The sequence below is a fragment of the Narcine bancroftii genome, chromosome 7, assembly GCF_036971445.1.
Source record: "Narcine bancroftii isolate sNarBan1 chromosome 7, sNarBan1.hap1, whole genome shotgun sequence".
Taxonomy (NCBI): Eukaryota; Metazoa; Chordata; class Chondrichthyes; order Torpediniformes; family Narcinidae; genus Narcine; species Narcine bancroftii.
The window spans coordinates 46,763,754-46,779,987 of NC_091475.1; the positions used below are offsets into that span (position 1 = coordinate 46,763,754).

General features: G+C 42.0%; 1 protein-coding gene across 1 annotated transcript in view; it reads right to left on the minus strand.

Annotated features, from left to right (window-relative positions):
- Positions 1–16,234, minus strand: part of LOC138738862 (FERM and PDZ domain-containing protein 4-like) — a 391,286-nt gene that overhangs the window by 67,505 nt on the left and 307,547 nt on the right. The window contains exons 5-7 of the mRNA XM_069889976.1: positions 12,765–12,810; positions 4,613–4,717; positions 2,856–2,963 (exon numbers count right to left, since the gene is read on the minus strand). Of these exons, the coding sequence (XP_069746077.1) occupies positions 2,856–2,963; positions 4,613–4,717; positions 12,765–12,810 (259 nt within the window). The remainder of the gene's footprint in view (positions 1–2,855; positions 2,964–4,612; positions 4,718–12,764; positions 12,811–16,234) is intronic.

Here is a 16,234-nt window from a genome sequence, read left to right on the forward strand (position 1 = left end):
CTTAAGAAACCTCTTCATTAGTTTACACACCACTGACGTAAGACTCACTGATCTATAATTTGCCGATGAGCTGAACACCTTTTATGCCCACTTTGAGAAGAAGAACCAGACAACGCCAACTAGAATCCCTGAAAAGGATGAGGACCCTGTGATAGCTGTCTCTGAGGGCGACATCAGAACATCATTCAAGAAGGTGAACCCTCGCAAGGCATCAGGTCCTGACGGTGCACCTGGCAGTGCACTGAAGATCTGCCCTGGGAAACTAGCCGGAGTGTTCACAGAAATTTTCAACCTCTCATTGCAACAGTCAGAGATTCCCACCTGCTTGAAAAGGGCATCATTCGTCCCATTACCCAAGCATCTCTCCCGCGTCAGTTGCGATTAGGTTGATGCATGCTTGCAACCCTCCACCTGCTCCCAGCCATGTCACTAGCATGCGTCAAGCTTGACGCAATAAAAAGTGTCCTCTTGGCCCATGTTGGATGGATCGCCTCAACGACAAGTAGGCTCCTGTAAGCACCCCCCACCACCACCCCCCTGTATTCAGGTTGGATCCTGTCAGCCCCCCCTCTAACTCGCTAATGCCTCCCTCTAACATACGTTCTGGCACCAACTCTGAACTTATCAATGGAAGTTTTTAAGATCAAACACTTTCATTTCCTTAATCTCCACATTGTCCAGCACACGGACCTGTTCACTTTCCACCTCTCCATGATCAACGTCCTTTTCTCTTGTGATAACTGACATATTCTTTTTGGACCTCCCCAACCTCCTCCGCCTCCAGGTACTTGTTGCCTCCTTTATCCTTTAGCGGCCCCACCTTCATTCTCATCATCCTTCTGTTCTTCACATACGCATAAACTGCCTTGTGGCTCTTAATTCTATATCCCAAGGCCTTTTCATGCTCCCTTCGAGCTCTCCTAAGTTCTTTCTTGAGCTCCTTCCCGACTACCATATACTTCTCATGAACCCTTCCTGTTACCTGTTTCCTGTATCTAATGTCTGCTTCCTTCTTCCTCTTGACTAGTTACCTGACCTGTTTCGTCAGCCATGGTTCCCTTTTCCTACCATCCTTTCCTTGTCATAGGGGGACAAACCTATCCTGAACCCTGCACAAGTGGTCCCTAAACTTCCTCCACATTACTTCTGTGCTTTCATCCTTAAACATGTTTTCAATTTATTCTCACTAGTTCCTGCCTCATCCCTTCATATTTAGCCCTTCCCCAGTTGAGCACTTTCCCATTTTGACTGTTTTTATCCTTCTCCAAAGCAAGTTGTGGTCATTCTCACCAAAATGCTCCCCCACCGAGTGGTCCGCCACCTGACCAGGTTCATGCCCCAGAACCAGATCCAGTCTGGCCTCATCTCTCATCGGTTGGTCCACATCCTGTGTCAGGAATCCTTCTTGTACACATCTGACAAATTCAGCCTCACTCTTGCAGTCAGTAGGTGCCAGTCAATATTAGGGAAATTGAAATCATCCACAACTATAACCCTGTATTTCCCACACCCTTCCAAAATCTGCCTGCTTATCTGCTCCTTGGTGTCCCGAGGGCTATTTGGGGTCCTATAGACTATTCCCAGCACAGTGAGAGCTCCCTTCCTATTTCTGACTTCCACCCACACTGACTCCTACACTACTTCTGTCTTTGAAATGGATCATTATCATTCTGATGCAGGATTTCAACATGAAATGTTGACCATCCCTTGATCCAAAAATGCTGCCCGACCGCCTGAGTTCTCCCAACAGTTTGCTTTATGCTCCAGATTCCTGCATCTGCAGACACATCTTCCTCCTGTTCACTGGTTATTTTGTGACCATTATTCACGACAGCATGTGGCGGGACTGGAGAGTGTTGAGCCGTGAGATTGCTTCACTCGTTCCACAATATGCTCTTTCTCCTGTTCACGCAGTGCTGTGTTGCAGCTTCACTTGCCTGGTGCTTCATCATCCTTGGTCTGCAAGTCCTTCTGCACTTTATTGAACTAGCTTTGATCCTTTGGCTTGATGGTCACGGGATATGCTGTGTTATGAGGTGACAGATTTTAATTGTGTACATTTCCATTGCTCCAGCAGTTGAACCACCTTCTAATGCATGCGAGGGTGCCAGTGAAGGGAAGCGGGTATTGGTGTCAGAGAGATTAAAGACCCATTGGAATCCTGAAAGTGGTGAGGGGAGGATGGGAAAGGAGGGAAGGGAGGTTTCCTCTGTTTCTCTCTCCGCAGATGCCTCCTGATGTGCTAATAATTTCATGCAGCTTTTACTTCAGTTACCTTTCTGCTCTCTTTTCCTTTGCTTTTAAATTCAATTGATAATTTCAGTCTGGTTCATCACAGGAAACTCACTTTTCTGGGTTGGAATTCTAAGGCTGAGATTAAATGCAGCATCGAGGTTGAGAAATGCTCTACTTTGTTTTTGGATAAGTTATTCCAGAAATGATTGATATTGTGGAGTGATATATTTTTTACACAAAAGCTAATATCCCTTTACTCATGGAAACAATGCTCACTCTTGACCTTTGACAATCAAAACTAACAGCACTTACTGTGTTTGCCTCAAATCAAAATCTTAATCCACAAGAGGTAACAACAAATATTTACGTAGCTTTTTTAAAAGGTCCAGTGTATCATTTTGGAAAAAATCATATTAAAAAAAAGTCATTCTGTTTGAAAAAGCAGAACATTTAAATGTATTTAATCAGTTAATTCCAACAGTTACAATACATTTGGACAATAAAAATGTGTCTGAATGTAAACACAATCTGTTGAAATAGCTCTAGCTTCAGATTCTACCATCTGCAGTCTCCTATGTGTCAACTTTCTGAATGTATTGCTCAATTGGCCAAACACCCACCTTCATTGTTGTGCTGTTGTCAAATCGAAACGATTTAGTCTGTCCATTCTCAAGATAAACTTTCAAAACATTCGGCATGAATAGGAGGGAATTGTCTTTGACAGTCTCCTGTGAATAGAGGGGGAGACATATTACTGTCCACCTATTTCAAAGCTGCAATATCAATATCAACAGCATACATGATAATATTTCCTGCTCTTTAAATGCAGACAGTCAAAGCACCTTCCACTAGAATCCTTGAAGTTTAGAATATTCCTTCATCACTAATTTGCAGAAAATAATCTGTGCAAGGAATTCCCTTGAAAGACTAAACAAGCAGCATCTTTAGTGTAATTCAAAGTTAACTAACAGCTTTCTCTAGTCCCATGTTCCCATCCTACTCTAATGCCTCCTCCACCCTTCTTTCTCTTTGCTTGTCTTTTCATTCTTTCTTTGATTCTCATGCTTATTTTCTCGTGACCTTGGCTCTCTCGGTGGATCATCATTTTCACTGTCTAAAGCTTTCTGTAACCCGCACTTTCCCTTCTCAGTTTGTTTGTTTCCCATGGTGACCTGATGCAGCCTAAAAATGTTCCTATCATCACAAGTGCACGATTTAGTCTTTGAAAGATGAAGGCATGCGGCAAGCTGAGAGTTTACTGTCTGTTCCTGGGGAAATAGTTGAGCCGTGTCACATAAAAAAGGATGCGGTTCTAAACCAGACTCAAAGGCTCAAGATAGGATTTTAGTTGTGAGGGCTATTGGAGAAAGAATCCGTAATTTGCTTGAACAGATGATCTTCTGGTTGATGGGCCCTGAATTGGAACTTGCTTGGTTCCATCAAATCCAACTCAATAAATGTGGACATTGGAGAGACATGAGTTTTTGGCAATAAGGGCAGCTGGGCCAGGGTTTGGCATTCAAAGGTTAATTGAGAAATAAGGTCTGATGCAGTGAAGGAGCAGGTAAGACCAAAATCTGACGTCAGAGTTTTCGGGCCCCGTTCGAGTGGGAAATGATTGAAGCACCCCCTGAATTAGAAAGGGACTATTCCTGAAGCCTGGTTGACACAAACTTGGGTGCAGTTGTAGAAATTTTCAACGATGGATTTAAAAAAAAAACAGTTTCAGCAGACTTTTTATCTGGTCTTCTGTGCAAGACAATTTAAGTCTGATTTCTGAATGAATATCAAAGTGAATATTGCCTCCAGCAGAGCTTCTGTAACCACCATTTTAGACATATTACAGATTCTAAGCTATGGCATTCTAGAGTGTGCAAATGACTGCATAAACTGAAACCCATTCCACCACTGTGAAATCATGTGGGAGGAATCTATTGATTTATGCTGAAGGACTATATTTTCCTGATCTATACTTTAATATGATATAATATCCAGATAATTAAAACCACTCTCCATCTTAGTCAGAATCCCAATATATATTTTGTGTTCTTCAGTCCCTATTTCATATAGATCAGAAACTTTTCAAATTAGAGCAAGTTGACAAGGGGAGATATGGGAAGGGGAAAGTAGAGAAGTGACAATGGGAAGTATACATTAAGCAAAGTCTTGATCTGTCAGTGCTCTTTCTTAATGCAGCACAAAGCTTGACATTTTGAAAGAAGTGACTAATTCCTTATAGATTTGTCTCAGCGACAGCCTGTGCTAGAGTGTAATAGAAACTGACCAAACTACATTCCATACTGTAAAGCTGGTCACCTTGGTGATCGTTGTCAATCCTTCACCATCCAGGAAACCTACTATATCTGTCAACACTTACCGGGACCTGGCCATTTATGATGACTTCCTCGGAGAAGCGGACCTTCACAGGATTGGACTTCAATCTAGCCTTCTTTGCAGCGCTCATAAAAGCCGACTTGGGAGACTGAAACAAGTGATGATATTCAGACATTAACTATGGAGCCGTTAATTAAATCCAGACGTCAAAGTGATATCAATTCACATCCAAACCCTTGAGAGGGTTATCAGAGATTTTCACTTGCCATATAGAAGCTTGACAAATTGCTCATGTCTGTTTTATTATGAAGCGCACATCATTAAAGACCGTCATAATTTTTTTGTGGTTTAGACCTTTTAATAGATTAAGAAGTTGGTCAAGTGATTTGACCAAAGGCTTCTGCAGACAGAGCAATTTCATGACACCTTCTATATCCACAAGTCAGCCAAGGCATACACACCACTTGCACCTCTTGTAAAGAAGGGTCTGACCTTCAGACAGCATCTCAAGAAAATGATTATGATCAGAAGCTTAATGACATTTGAATATGATTCATTTCACCAACCGCCAATTATAGAAGCATTGTAGATCAGAAAAGGCAGTTGGCCCATCAAATCCTGTGCTAGTTCTGTCAGCCATTATCCAATCAACTGGCTTAGTCCACAGTTTTGCTTTATGCACAATTCATACACTGTTAGTTCGACTAAGACAACAGAAGGATGTGTGCATTAAATGCTCCATGTTTTAAAAAAATATATTTGAAGGCAATATTGTCATTAATGTCTTCAAAACATCCTCTCAACAATTCTTTGCTGATGCTCACCGATCATTTGGCTAAATTCTTTTGGCATTCTTCTCCATCCAACCAAAGCCGGGTTTTCTCATTAAGATGCTTTACAACTTTTTCATGTTTTTGAGCCCATCATCCTCATATTTACCAGCAGCAATGCCACCCATTCTGTAACACCCTGTCACTTTATTTAGACAGCCAGCATCAAAGATATAACAGCAACTTGCCGATAATCGTGTGTGTGAAGATTTCATTCGAAATTATGAACATATCTGAATAAATCAGTTCAGGTTATTGGAAGAAAGATATTTAAGTAATAAATAAGTTAAACAGGAAGGTCTGCAGACACTGTGATGGAGAAGGTGCTGGAGAACATCAGCAGGACACGTAGTGTCTATAGGAAGCAAAATGATATCGCCAATGTTTTGAGCCCGAGTCCTTTGTCAAGGTATGAGCAGAATAAATATATGGGTAGAAGAGAAAAGGGGTAGGCAGAGGAGCACAATTCAATAGCCAAGAAGTCATAGGTGGATAAGGGTGGAAGGACAGAAGAGCAAAAGAGCAAAATAGCTGAGAAGTAATGGGGGAGAGGGTAGCTCCCTGAATGGAGAGGGAAAGGGGTGGAGAGCTGGAGGAAACGAGACAGAGGGATAGAGAGAGACAGGAATGGGGTTTAATGAAAAATAAATAGGTTGATGTCAATGGCATCTGGTTGGAGAGTACCCGGTTAGAATATTAGGTGTTGTTCTTCCAATTTGAGGGTAGACTCGATTTAGCAATGCATGAGGTCATGGACAGACATGTTGGTGTGGGAATGATTTGTGGAATTAAAATGGTTGGCCACTGGGAGGTCCCTGTTATTGCAGTGGATAAAGTGAAGGTGCTCAATGAAATGATCTCCCAATCTGCATCTAGTCTCTCTGATGTAGAGATGACCCATGTAGATTCACTACTGAGGTGTTGCTTCACTTGGAAGGACTGTTTGGGGCCACAAATGGTGGTGAGGGAGGCGGTGTGGGTGTAAGTGTAGCATTTCTTGCAGTCACAGAGTTGGGTACAGAAGGGGGTGATTAGTGGGAGGTGATGAGTGGATGAAGGAGACTCAGAGAGAGGGGTTCCTGTGGCTTTGGTGGGATCACATTATAGGTGGCAGAGATTGGACAGGATAATATGTTGGATGCTGAGTTTGGTGGGGTGGTAGGTAAGGACAAGGGGAATCCTGTTTCAGGGCAGAACGGCCCAGAGCAGATATGCTGGAAATAGAGGAGATGTGGGTAAGGGCTGAGATGATGGTAGTTGGGAGAAGCCCCCATTTTTGAAGAAAGAGGACATTTCAAATATTCCGGAATGGAAGATTCATCCAGGGAGCAGATGAGACGATGGCAGAGGAAATGAGAGAAAAGTAATATAGAATCCTTCCAGAGGACAGGTTAGGTAACCATGGGAGTTGGTAGGTTTGTAGAAAATACCTGCAGAGCTTTTCCCCGAGATGGAGAATGAGGTTTCGAGAATGGGGAGAGCGTCCAGTGAATTTGAGATTGGGATGAAATTTCACAGTAAAGTTGATGAGCACATCATGGGTGTAGGAGGCAGCTCCGACCTAGTTGACAATGTCGAGAGGGAAGAATTGAGGAGACTTGCCTGTCTCAGCTTGTAGCATGGATTGCTCCATACAGCCAACAGGAAGGCAAACTTAGCTGGGGCCGATGAGGATACCCATGACTATCCCTTTGACTTGGAGAAAGTGGGATGAGCCAAAGAAGAAGTTATTTATGGTGTGAACAAGTTCTAGCAGGGGCAGGAGGGTGGTGGTGGAGGTGACTGGTTGGGGCTGTTGAGAATGAAGGGCTTTGAGACCTTCAGTATGAGGAATGGAGTTGTATAGAGATTGGATGTCCATAGTGAAAATAAGGCGGCTGAGTTTAGGGAACTAGGAGTTGCTGATTTAATGGAAGGAATGTGAGTTATCATGCATCTAGGTGGGTTGGGACTGGACTGAGGGGAGGGGAAACAAAATGCAATCGAGGTAAGATGATACCAGTACTTCTGATCAAGTAAATTGTTTGCTTTTAAGAACATCTTCCACCACTGTAACATTGCCTTTCCCTGCTTCAATCAAATTAGCTGTTGACTTTAAGCTCGGTGGCAGTATGGGTTGTGAATAGGGCACAGAGTTGGTAAAAGGGAATGGATGAACTATGGTAAATGGAATGTATTGTGGAAAAATGCAAAGTGGTTACTATGGCAGAATACTCTGGATTATTTTTTTAATGATGAGATTGAAAGGTGTTCATGTTAAAAGGACCTGGATTTTCATCTTAAATTAATGGAAGGTGATTTGCAGGTATAGAAAGCAATCAGGAAGGCAGGGCTGGGGAGGGTAAAGGTTGGCTTATGTGGAAAAAGTAAACTGAATGGGCCAAAAGTCTCCAGAGTTTAGAATAATGAAAGGTGGTATCACTTAAATGCACAAAATGGCCACATGATTTGACAGGGTAGATGAGAGGATGATGCTTCCTCAAGCTGAAGAGTACAAGAAAAAGTTGTTAAAGATGGTGCCAGTCAATCAGGAGAGAGGTGGAAGGAAATTTCTTCTCACTGAGGATATTGAGTGTCAGGAATCACAGGATATTGGGATGGTGGTGCAGGGATATTAGGCCAGCCATGATTTTCTTGGACAGCATAACTGAGCTGTGTTTTTTTTCCATACTTTTCTGCTACTGATATATTCACCAATGCTTTAGTTACTCAAGATAGAAGCCATTTCAACGCTTTCACGACCTTCCCTAAATTTCAGTTTATCCACGCATATTCAAACTTGCACTCTCTTTTTCACTCCATCTCTGAATGTGGAATTCTAAAACAGTTCCTTATCTGGTGATCCCAGTTTTAATATTTTCATTCCACTTACTCCACTGGCTTCCCCCTCCCTATCTCTGTAAACTTCTTCCACACAACAACTCAAGAGTTCACCATCTCTTTCAACTCTCGCCCCTTGCAATCCCACATTTTCCTTCACTCCACCAGTGGTGGTCACAATTTTCCATTGCCTTGACATCAGACACTGTAATTCACTGTCTAAAATCGACTTCATGATGATGGTTTTGAAACACCTGCTTATATTTCTCCAAGTGGCACAGTTTACTCTTTTATTTCCGTGTAGCATCATGGTATGTTTTTCATGAAATGCATTGGAAACTGTAGTTTTGTTCATGACGCCAGGGACCCATTTTGCTGATGTTTCTGTTAAGTTCCATTGACTTTTTTGGCACACGGTTGTTATATTTGATTCTAGTTTTAGACCATACAGTTAACTACTATTCTAATAAGCAGAATTTGAACTACTGACAACCAAATGGCAGAAGCGTGCTGCTTCTTATTTCCAGCGACCGAATTCAATCCTAACCTTGGGTGGTTTTGGGATGGAGTTTGCATGTTCTGCTTGTAATCCAATGGGTTTCCTTCAGATGCTCCTGTTTCTTTCCACAAGAGTGGATGGAGAAACTAATTGGCTACCATTAATTGTCATTCGGTGTGCAGACGCATGGTAAAAATCTGGGGGGCAAGGATCATGGAGAGAGAATAAAATATATCAGGGCGCATTTGTGTGAAGGGATGCTTGGTTGGGGGGGTGTGAAGTGCCAGTTGATGAAGTAGACAAAGACATTGTGGTGAAACAATAATCATGGCTTTTATTAGCAGAAACTCATGGTACAATAATGAAAGACAATAGGTGCATATGCAGTTATACCCAAGGGGAGTGTCCTTAATAGTAGAGATAATGCACAGCCAATGTTAGTACAGCAAGGCTCACCAGAGGGGAGACAGGCAACTTGGCAGACATTCACCACAGGGTGCAGACTTGGTGAGCTGAAAAGCCAGCTACTGTGTAGTATCATCCAAAAGAACTATCACCCACAGTACTATCCCGAGCAACTGAAACCAATGCAACCCTATAGAGTGCAGAGCACAGTGGGTTTCCACTCTTCATGGTTTAGCACCACTGGCCAATCACCCAAGAAAGCATTAGATGAGCCCCAAACACCCTCACTCTTCACCTTCACTGATGACCATATTGCCAGAAGTCTATCTCTCTTATATTTTAAAGTCGAGAGTCATGTTAAAAAAGAATAGTTGTTCAAATGTTAATGGACAATATACAAGTCCCATCCAGAAATAATGTGGCATTTCACCAAAGTTGTGGGCGTGAGGGCTCAAGCTGATTGAACTGGACTGTAAGGATTGCGAAGTGGAGACTCCAGGAAACAACAATGGTGATTAAAGTAGCAACCCTCAACATGCATAGTGACAAATGAACTATGCAATGTCTAAATGCCTTGCATTTTAAATCTTATTTGTATTTTCTCCATTTTCACTTAATTCAGAAACTAAATCATGTGATGTCTTGTACATGGCACTTATATTAGACTGAGAAATCATGAGTGATGATCTTAAGACTAAAAATCACAAGGAAATAAATAAAACCTAATTTGATAGGCTGCATTAAATTTCTAAATAAATATGCCTGGAAATAAAAGGTACCATCTGAATGATTTGAAATAAGTAGAATGAATGGGAGACCAAGGTAAAATTGTCGGATCGTAAGTTCAAATACGTAATATACTTAGTTGTATCAGAGGTGCTGAATAGTAGCAGGAGTACTTTCAGGCAAACAAGTTAAATAATTGTATAGTATTTAGCCCAACAATATTGCATCACCGCTATTGAGTTTTGAAAAGGAGATTAACAGTAACCATTGAAGATTTTGGAGATCTCTGGATGATTTCGGTGAAGGTTAATATTTGAGGCCTTTAAGACTTTGAACATATGTTAATTCCATGTCCCATGCATTTGGAGCATGGATTATATACTTTGCAAATGTTCACAAAGTAAAATTTATAATACGACACAATTAACCTGCATGCACAATCAGACTATATTTAACTATAAGGATACACATTTGTAGGTGATGGCATCACAGGTAATAACCATTTTAATCCAGAAACCTCAAAATGAATTTCTACAAAATTAAAGAATATTTCCATGAAAGAAAGCAAGATGACCTGTGATAATAGTCAAATGGTACAAAAACATTTTTTGGAATAATAGTTTACCCGAGAGAAAGAAATGTGATAAAGAAATGTGATAAAGAAATGTGATAAAGAAATGTGATAAAGAAATGTGATAAAGACCCACCTCAATTATGACATTACCTCTTCAATACTCATTGTGGCAGAACGGGGACCATGTTGTTTGTCAGAGACCATTCTTGGACATTCCTGGGATGACCAGGTTTTCATAGTAACTTATCTTCAAACCTGGGCCCACAGAGCTCACACTGCAACAACCATCGCAACACTCCTTGATTCCACCATTGCCTTGAGTCGAGGACCCCCAACTGCGACTCTGCAACCTGTCATCCGGCACACCTCACACAAACACTCCCAATCATTTCCATCACCATCCAATCTTTGCTATCAGCCACGAGCATCTTCTCACAAACTCCGAGGACAGCCCATCTTTCCACCATCCACATACAATTTGTATCCACTGCCCAAATGAACCTATCCCTGTACAGTTCAAATTTAGCCTCTCTGTACAGTCCAAACACAACCTGACTCCATATTGTCCAAACACAGCTCTTCTGCAATCCAAACACAACCCACCCCTACAAAGTCCAAAACAACCTCTCTACACAGTCCAAACATAGCCCACCTCAAGTACTACCAAATGCAGCCTGTCTCTAAGCAGTCCCAATACAGCCCATTTAAACACCAGCCCATTTTTTCACTGTCCACACACACCCACTTCTACCAGAGTCCACACACAGTTCACCTCTCCACCATCCACAATCAGCTTGTCTCTCAACTGTGCTAATGCAGTCTGTCTCGACATATTATGCCCATTTCTAAACAGTCCTAGCACAGCCCCACCCCCACAACCCCCCACTTCACTATCCCCATACATCCTATCTCTCCCAAAGTCTAAGTTCAGCTCATCTTTGCACCTCTCACATGTAGCCCATTTCTGCCCTATCACATGCAGTACACCTTCCTCTGCCACTTTTGGCACTTGGCAAAGTCCAACTTGGCTTCAAGATACTAGCCCTTCTGAACTTGGTCCCTGGAATGAACATGAATCAGCACATTTATCCCAGTGAGGTGTGCTGTTCAGCAATTTCATACCCATAAGAATACACTAAATGCAGAAGGGTTCAGGCCCTAAATGTCTGTACAGTATGTTTCCGATTGTCCGAAGTACTTGGGACCAGATGTTTTTTGGTTAACTCGATTTTTTGGATAACTGATAAATTGTTTTAAGCTGCCCAGAAGCATCAGCAAAGAGTACTTGTAGCAGCAGTTAAACAAAAAAAAAAACAACAAAAGGTTTCTCATGAACAATGTTTAAAGCTTACAAAATAAAGACTGGTCAGTACTTGGAGGGGAGACTGCCTAGGAACACCAGATGCTGTAGGTTTCTGTGAGGGGCGCTGGACAACGTGGTGATTCTCTGTTTGCCATATGGTGGACGAAAGTTAAAGAATTTCATGTATGTTACATTCTAAATGTGGTATTATGTGACGATAATGCAACCTTTACCTTTTCTTATGTCTTTACCTTCTTTGGATGTTGCGAGACATGGTGAATTCCTCCAGCGTTTCTGTTTTAACTACAATCACAGCATCTGCAGATTTTCTTGTTTGACTTAATGCACTAAACCCACTGAGGAATTGCCCTACATGTTTTTTGAAAACCTATCTACCCATTTATGAAGGCAACCATGTATTTGTACCCTAACCTTGTTACCTCATGAAGCCCTGAATGAGACTAGGCTCCGATGCCCAACAACTTTCACTGTGTTCTCTCCCATTCCACCACCAACACCCCCCCCCCCACTCTCTTTATCCCAAATCTGTCTCTGCTTTAAAATTCTAGAAGAAAGAAATCTGTCCACAGATTGTAGTGTTAAGTGTGATAATATAGTAGCATATATCCAAATGTGCACTGCGTGCAATAATATTTAACTCTCAGTCCAGCACCCCTGAAACAAATAGTTTAGTTATTTTTCCACTGCCCTATGTAGGAACAACTTATGCAAGTTCGAATTGTTCCCTACATTGGCTCAAGAATAATAAATTGTCAACAAACCTCTGGAATTCTGAGTGGCGAGAGGTATTCAACGGATGTGAATTAATCTTTTTTTTATTTTGGATTGAAATCTTGGATGAAAGTTATGATAAAATTCCAGTGTATGCTTTGGGAAATGTAAATAATCAAGGTTCAACTCAAATTGCCATATCTTTTTCTGATTATTTGGAAAGATAAATTTATATTCCTGTACGATTAAAAGCTTGAGTGCAACAGAAATAAAGACCGATGGATACTGAACAAAGCTCGTACTCACGGGGTATGGTTGAACAACTGTCAAGATGATTGATTCCTTACAGCTCCTGTGGAAGAATAGAAATGAAATGTTAGATTATTTTTCAGTTTCTTTTTCCATTTTCTGCAAATTTTCATTTCAAATCATTTGGTAACTCAGATACTTATTTATCATGACAGGGAAGGAGGCCACTAGGGCCCATCAAGTCTCCCATCACCTCTCCAAGTGTAATTCCATTCTCCCTTATTTCTTTGTTGCATTTATGTGCCCTCACATTCCTGCCAGCTCCCTATAGATACATTTTGCTCTTACCTACATTGGGGAACAATGTTCGTCCACCAATCAATCTATAGGCATGTCTTTGGGAGGTGTATGCACACCTGAGCATGAGTAGAAAACCCATGTGGTGATAGGAAGAATGTGCAAGATCCCAAAGATGGACCCATCCCCAGGAACAAACCCAAGTCCTGGGAGCCATGAGGCAGCCACACCTGATCAGTGCCTTACCACCAGAAACTCTATCACCTCCATCTGTAAATATAACCATTAACTACTCTTGGAAGAACGAAAACAATCCACTTGGACTTCATTATTTTGTTGTACAAGGATGAATTTCTCTGACATGAGAAGAAATCTAATGTCAGATGGTCGTTTTTGAAGATATTGCCTTCCATTTTCTTTTGTCCAACAATCAGAGTTAAACATTAACCACTGAAATCTAAATGTGAAGGCAACAGTGGCGGATTAACTACCACCCGGGCCCAAGGCCCCCCCCACCCCTCGTCCGATGCGGTAACTGGCAAAACACAGAAATGCTGGAGGAACTCAGATGGTCTCGTAGCATCCATAGGAGGTAAAGAAGGACACAAGCTCGACACATCAGTAATACATATTTACCTCCGACAGAAGCTGTGAAACCGACTGAGTTCCTCCAGCATTTTGACTTTACAGCTCAACTTACAAACCCGAATTCAGCTTTGCCCTTTTGTTTTGATGAGATTTCATTCAAAACAATTTATACATTACATGTTTTCTACAAATGTCACACGAATAATAACAGACCAAATATCCCTGCAGTGAAGGAACAAATTAGGCTTTCATTTATTAATAAAACTTGATTATGCAAAAATCACAGTACAATGATGATTAAAAACGTAAACATATTAAAGATCAAACAATCGCTACCACCTTTGGTTGTATTATTTGAAATCAGTGATTCAGATTAATATAAATCCAACAATTAATTTAACGTGTAACCTTTTTTTGCTGACCCTGCCAATTTCAGCAAAATGTTAAAGTGGTGGATAAGATTATTCCTGCTTGCACTTTTTGTTCTGGAATTCTGTCATGAGCCTAAATTTTGTTATTTCATTTCTGGTATTAGTAAAGGATGTGATTGCGCCGTTAACTCAAGTGAAGCCTTAAAACTGGGAAGAGTTACCGTTATCCTGCTGGCTTTGCTCTCCAAATGATTTTATCTCACAAAAACTCCTGTTTAAATCCTCCTGCTCCCTTCCTCTCTCCACCACCCCGTTCTAATACTGCCTTGTTGCTCCTGGTCACCCTTTATGCCGGGCAATGCCAATAATATTCCAAAACGTTTACCAGATAATTTTCTCCCCACGATCACTTGGCCGTGGATCCTTCCTTACTTGGTGCCTTTCCAACCCAATGTGGGGGGATGCAAGGATGACGACGGCTCAGGGAGGTGAGACCGGGGCCATCTCTCCCTCTCTGGCGATCTACATAAAGATGGAGGTGCTGATCGCGGTTACATCTGTCCTGGGCAACGTGTTGATCTACTGGGCAATCAAAATCAACTGGGCTCTCAGGAAACCACCTTCTGCTTCTTTGTGTGGCTGACCTTGGCTGACATCACCACAGGCACTCTTGTCATTCCCTTGGCCATCGTCATCAGCGTTGGGCTCCAGACCCACTTTTACAGCTGCCTCCTCTTCTCCTGCACTGTCCCAAAGCTCTATCCTTGCTCTTCTCCCTATTGCAATAGATCAATGCCTCCGAGTCTAGGTTCCCACCAGGTAATGTGCCACTTCCTGTCATACTTCTTTCTAAATAAGTGGAATAGAGTAAAGGAGCCTGTGTAACCACTGGCATCCGGCTGAGTCCCATGGATGTGAGAAGTAGTAAAGTACCATGCTGAGATACTTTGAGGGCATTCTAGCTGGAGAGAGCATGAACAGCAGTGCACTCTTGTGTTTACACTACGGCAGATTTATCTCAAAAGGGCAACTCTTAAAGCGCCGTGCTACTGACATTCCAGCATACTTGTTCATTCATAGCTCTGAAAGATCAACTCACAGGGAATGGTAAAGGTAAAGGTTCCATTATTGTCACATAATACTACATTTAGAAAGTAACATACAGAAATTCTTTAACTTTTGTCTACCTTAAGGCAGTCAGAGAGTTGCTGCTTTGTACAGCGCCCCTCACAGAAACCTGCAGCACCTGGTGTTCCTACCCCAATTATTGGCCAGTTCTGAGCCTGCTTAACTTCCGAGATCAGTCAATCTCAGGCATCGGGCTACTGTGGAACTTTCCTTTTCTCTTGTGGCTGGCTCTCCTTCCCACTCTACGAGTACAATAATATTGTATAACCAATTTATGTTTTAATTTTGGGGGGGGGGGGGAAGTTCTTTTGAATTGTAGAGGTTGTGCTTACATGCTCAAAGGTGATTGGTGTCTAAGGGCTGCCCAAGCAGGGATCAGTGCTTCGTTTATCAGGTGAGCGGTAAAACACACAGAGAAATGCCAGAGGAACTCAGCCAGTCTCGCAAGGTTAGTGGGCTCACATTTATCCAGTTACTGAGACACTGCCGGCCGTGCACTCCTCCCGTTGTTCACTTACCACTGCAGGTGACAACAGACTGGACCTTGCCCTTTCCTCGCGCATACCACAAATCTTCATGCTGCTGCTGCTCCCAGAAATCACCGCGTACATCACCCTGGCAAAGGCAAGGTGGCAATTCTGGCCTATGCTGGACATGGTAAACACAATGTCGCGGGGAGTCACAGCTCCGGCCCCCTTACCCTCCGGGCCATTAGGCTTCAGCCTACTCAACCTAATGCTTAATCCAGCACTGGGAGGGATGAAAGTAACGCCCTATCTAAACATTTGAGGTCAATACCCATTCATTTTTTTTCCATAAAGATCACCTTCCTCTGGATTAAATGTTAATGGCTCTGACCCTGTGTAGAGAGGTCTTTACATTTTTTGATAAAGCTTTCAATTTAAAACAAAATTTCAGTCAAGCCTCTCTGGAACTTGATATTTCAAAGAGTGATATATCGAATTGTCAGCACAGTCAGTCTGTGTGGCAACAGGAGACACCTCTCAATGATGGACAGTTCTTATTTGCATCAAAATAAATCAATTTCATTTTGATTCTTTGAAATATTGACATGTGCTGCTTACCAGTTAAACTAAAATAATTATCTGGCAAGTGAGCCATTTAAGTACCATTCTTAACTAT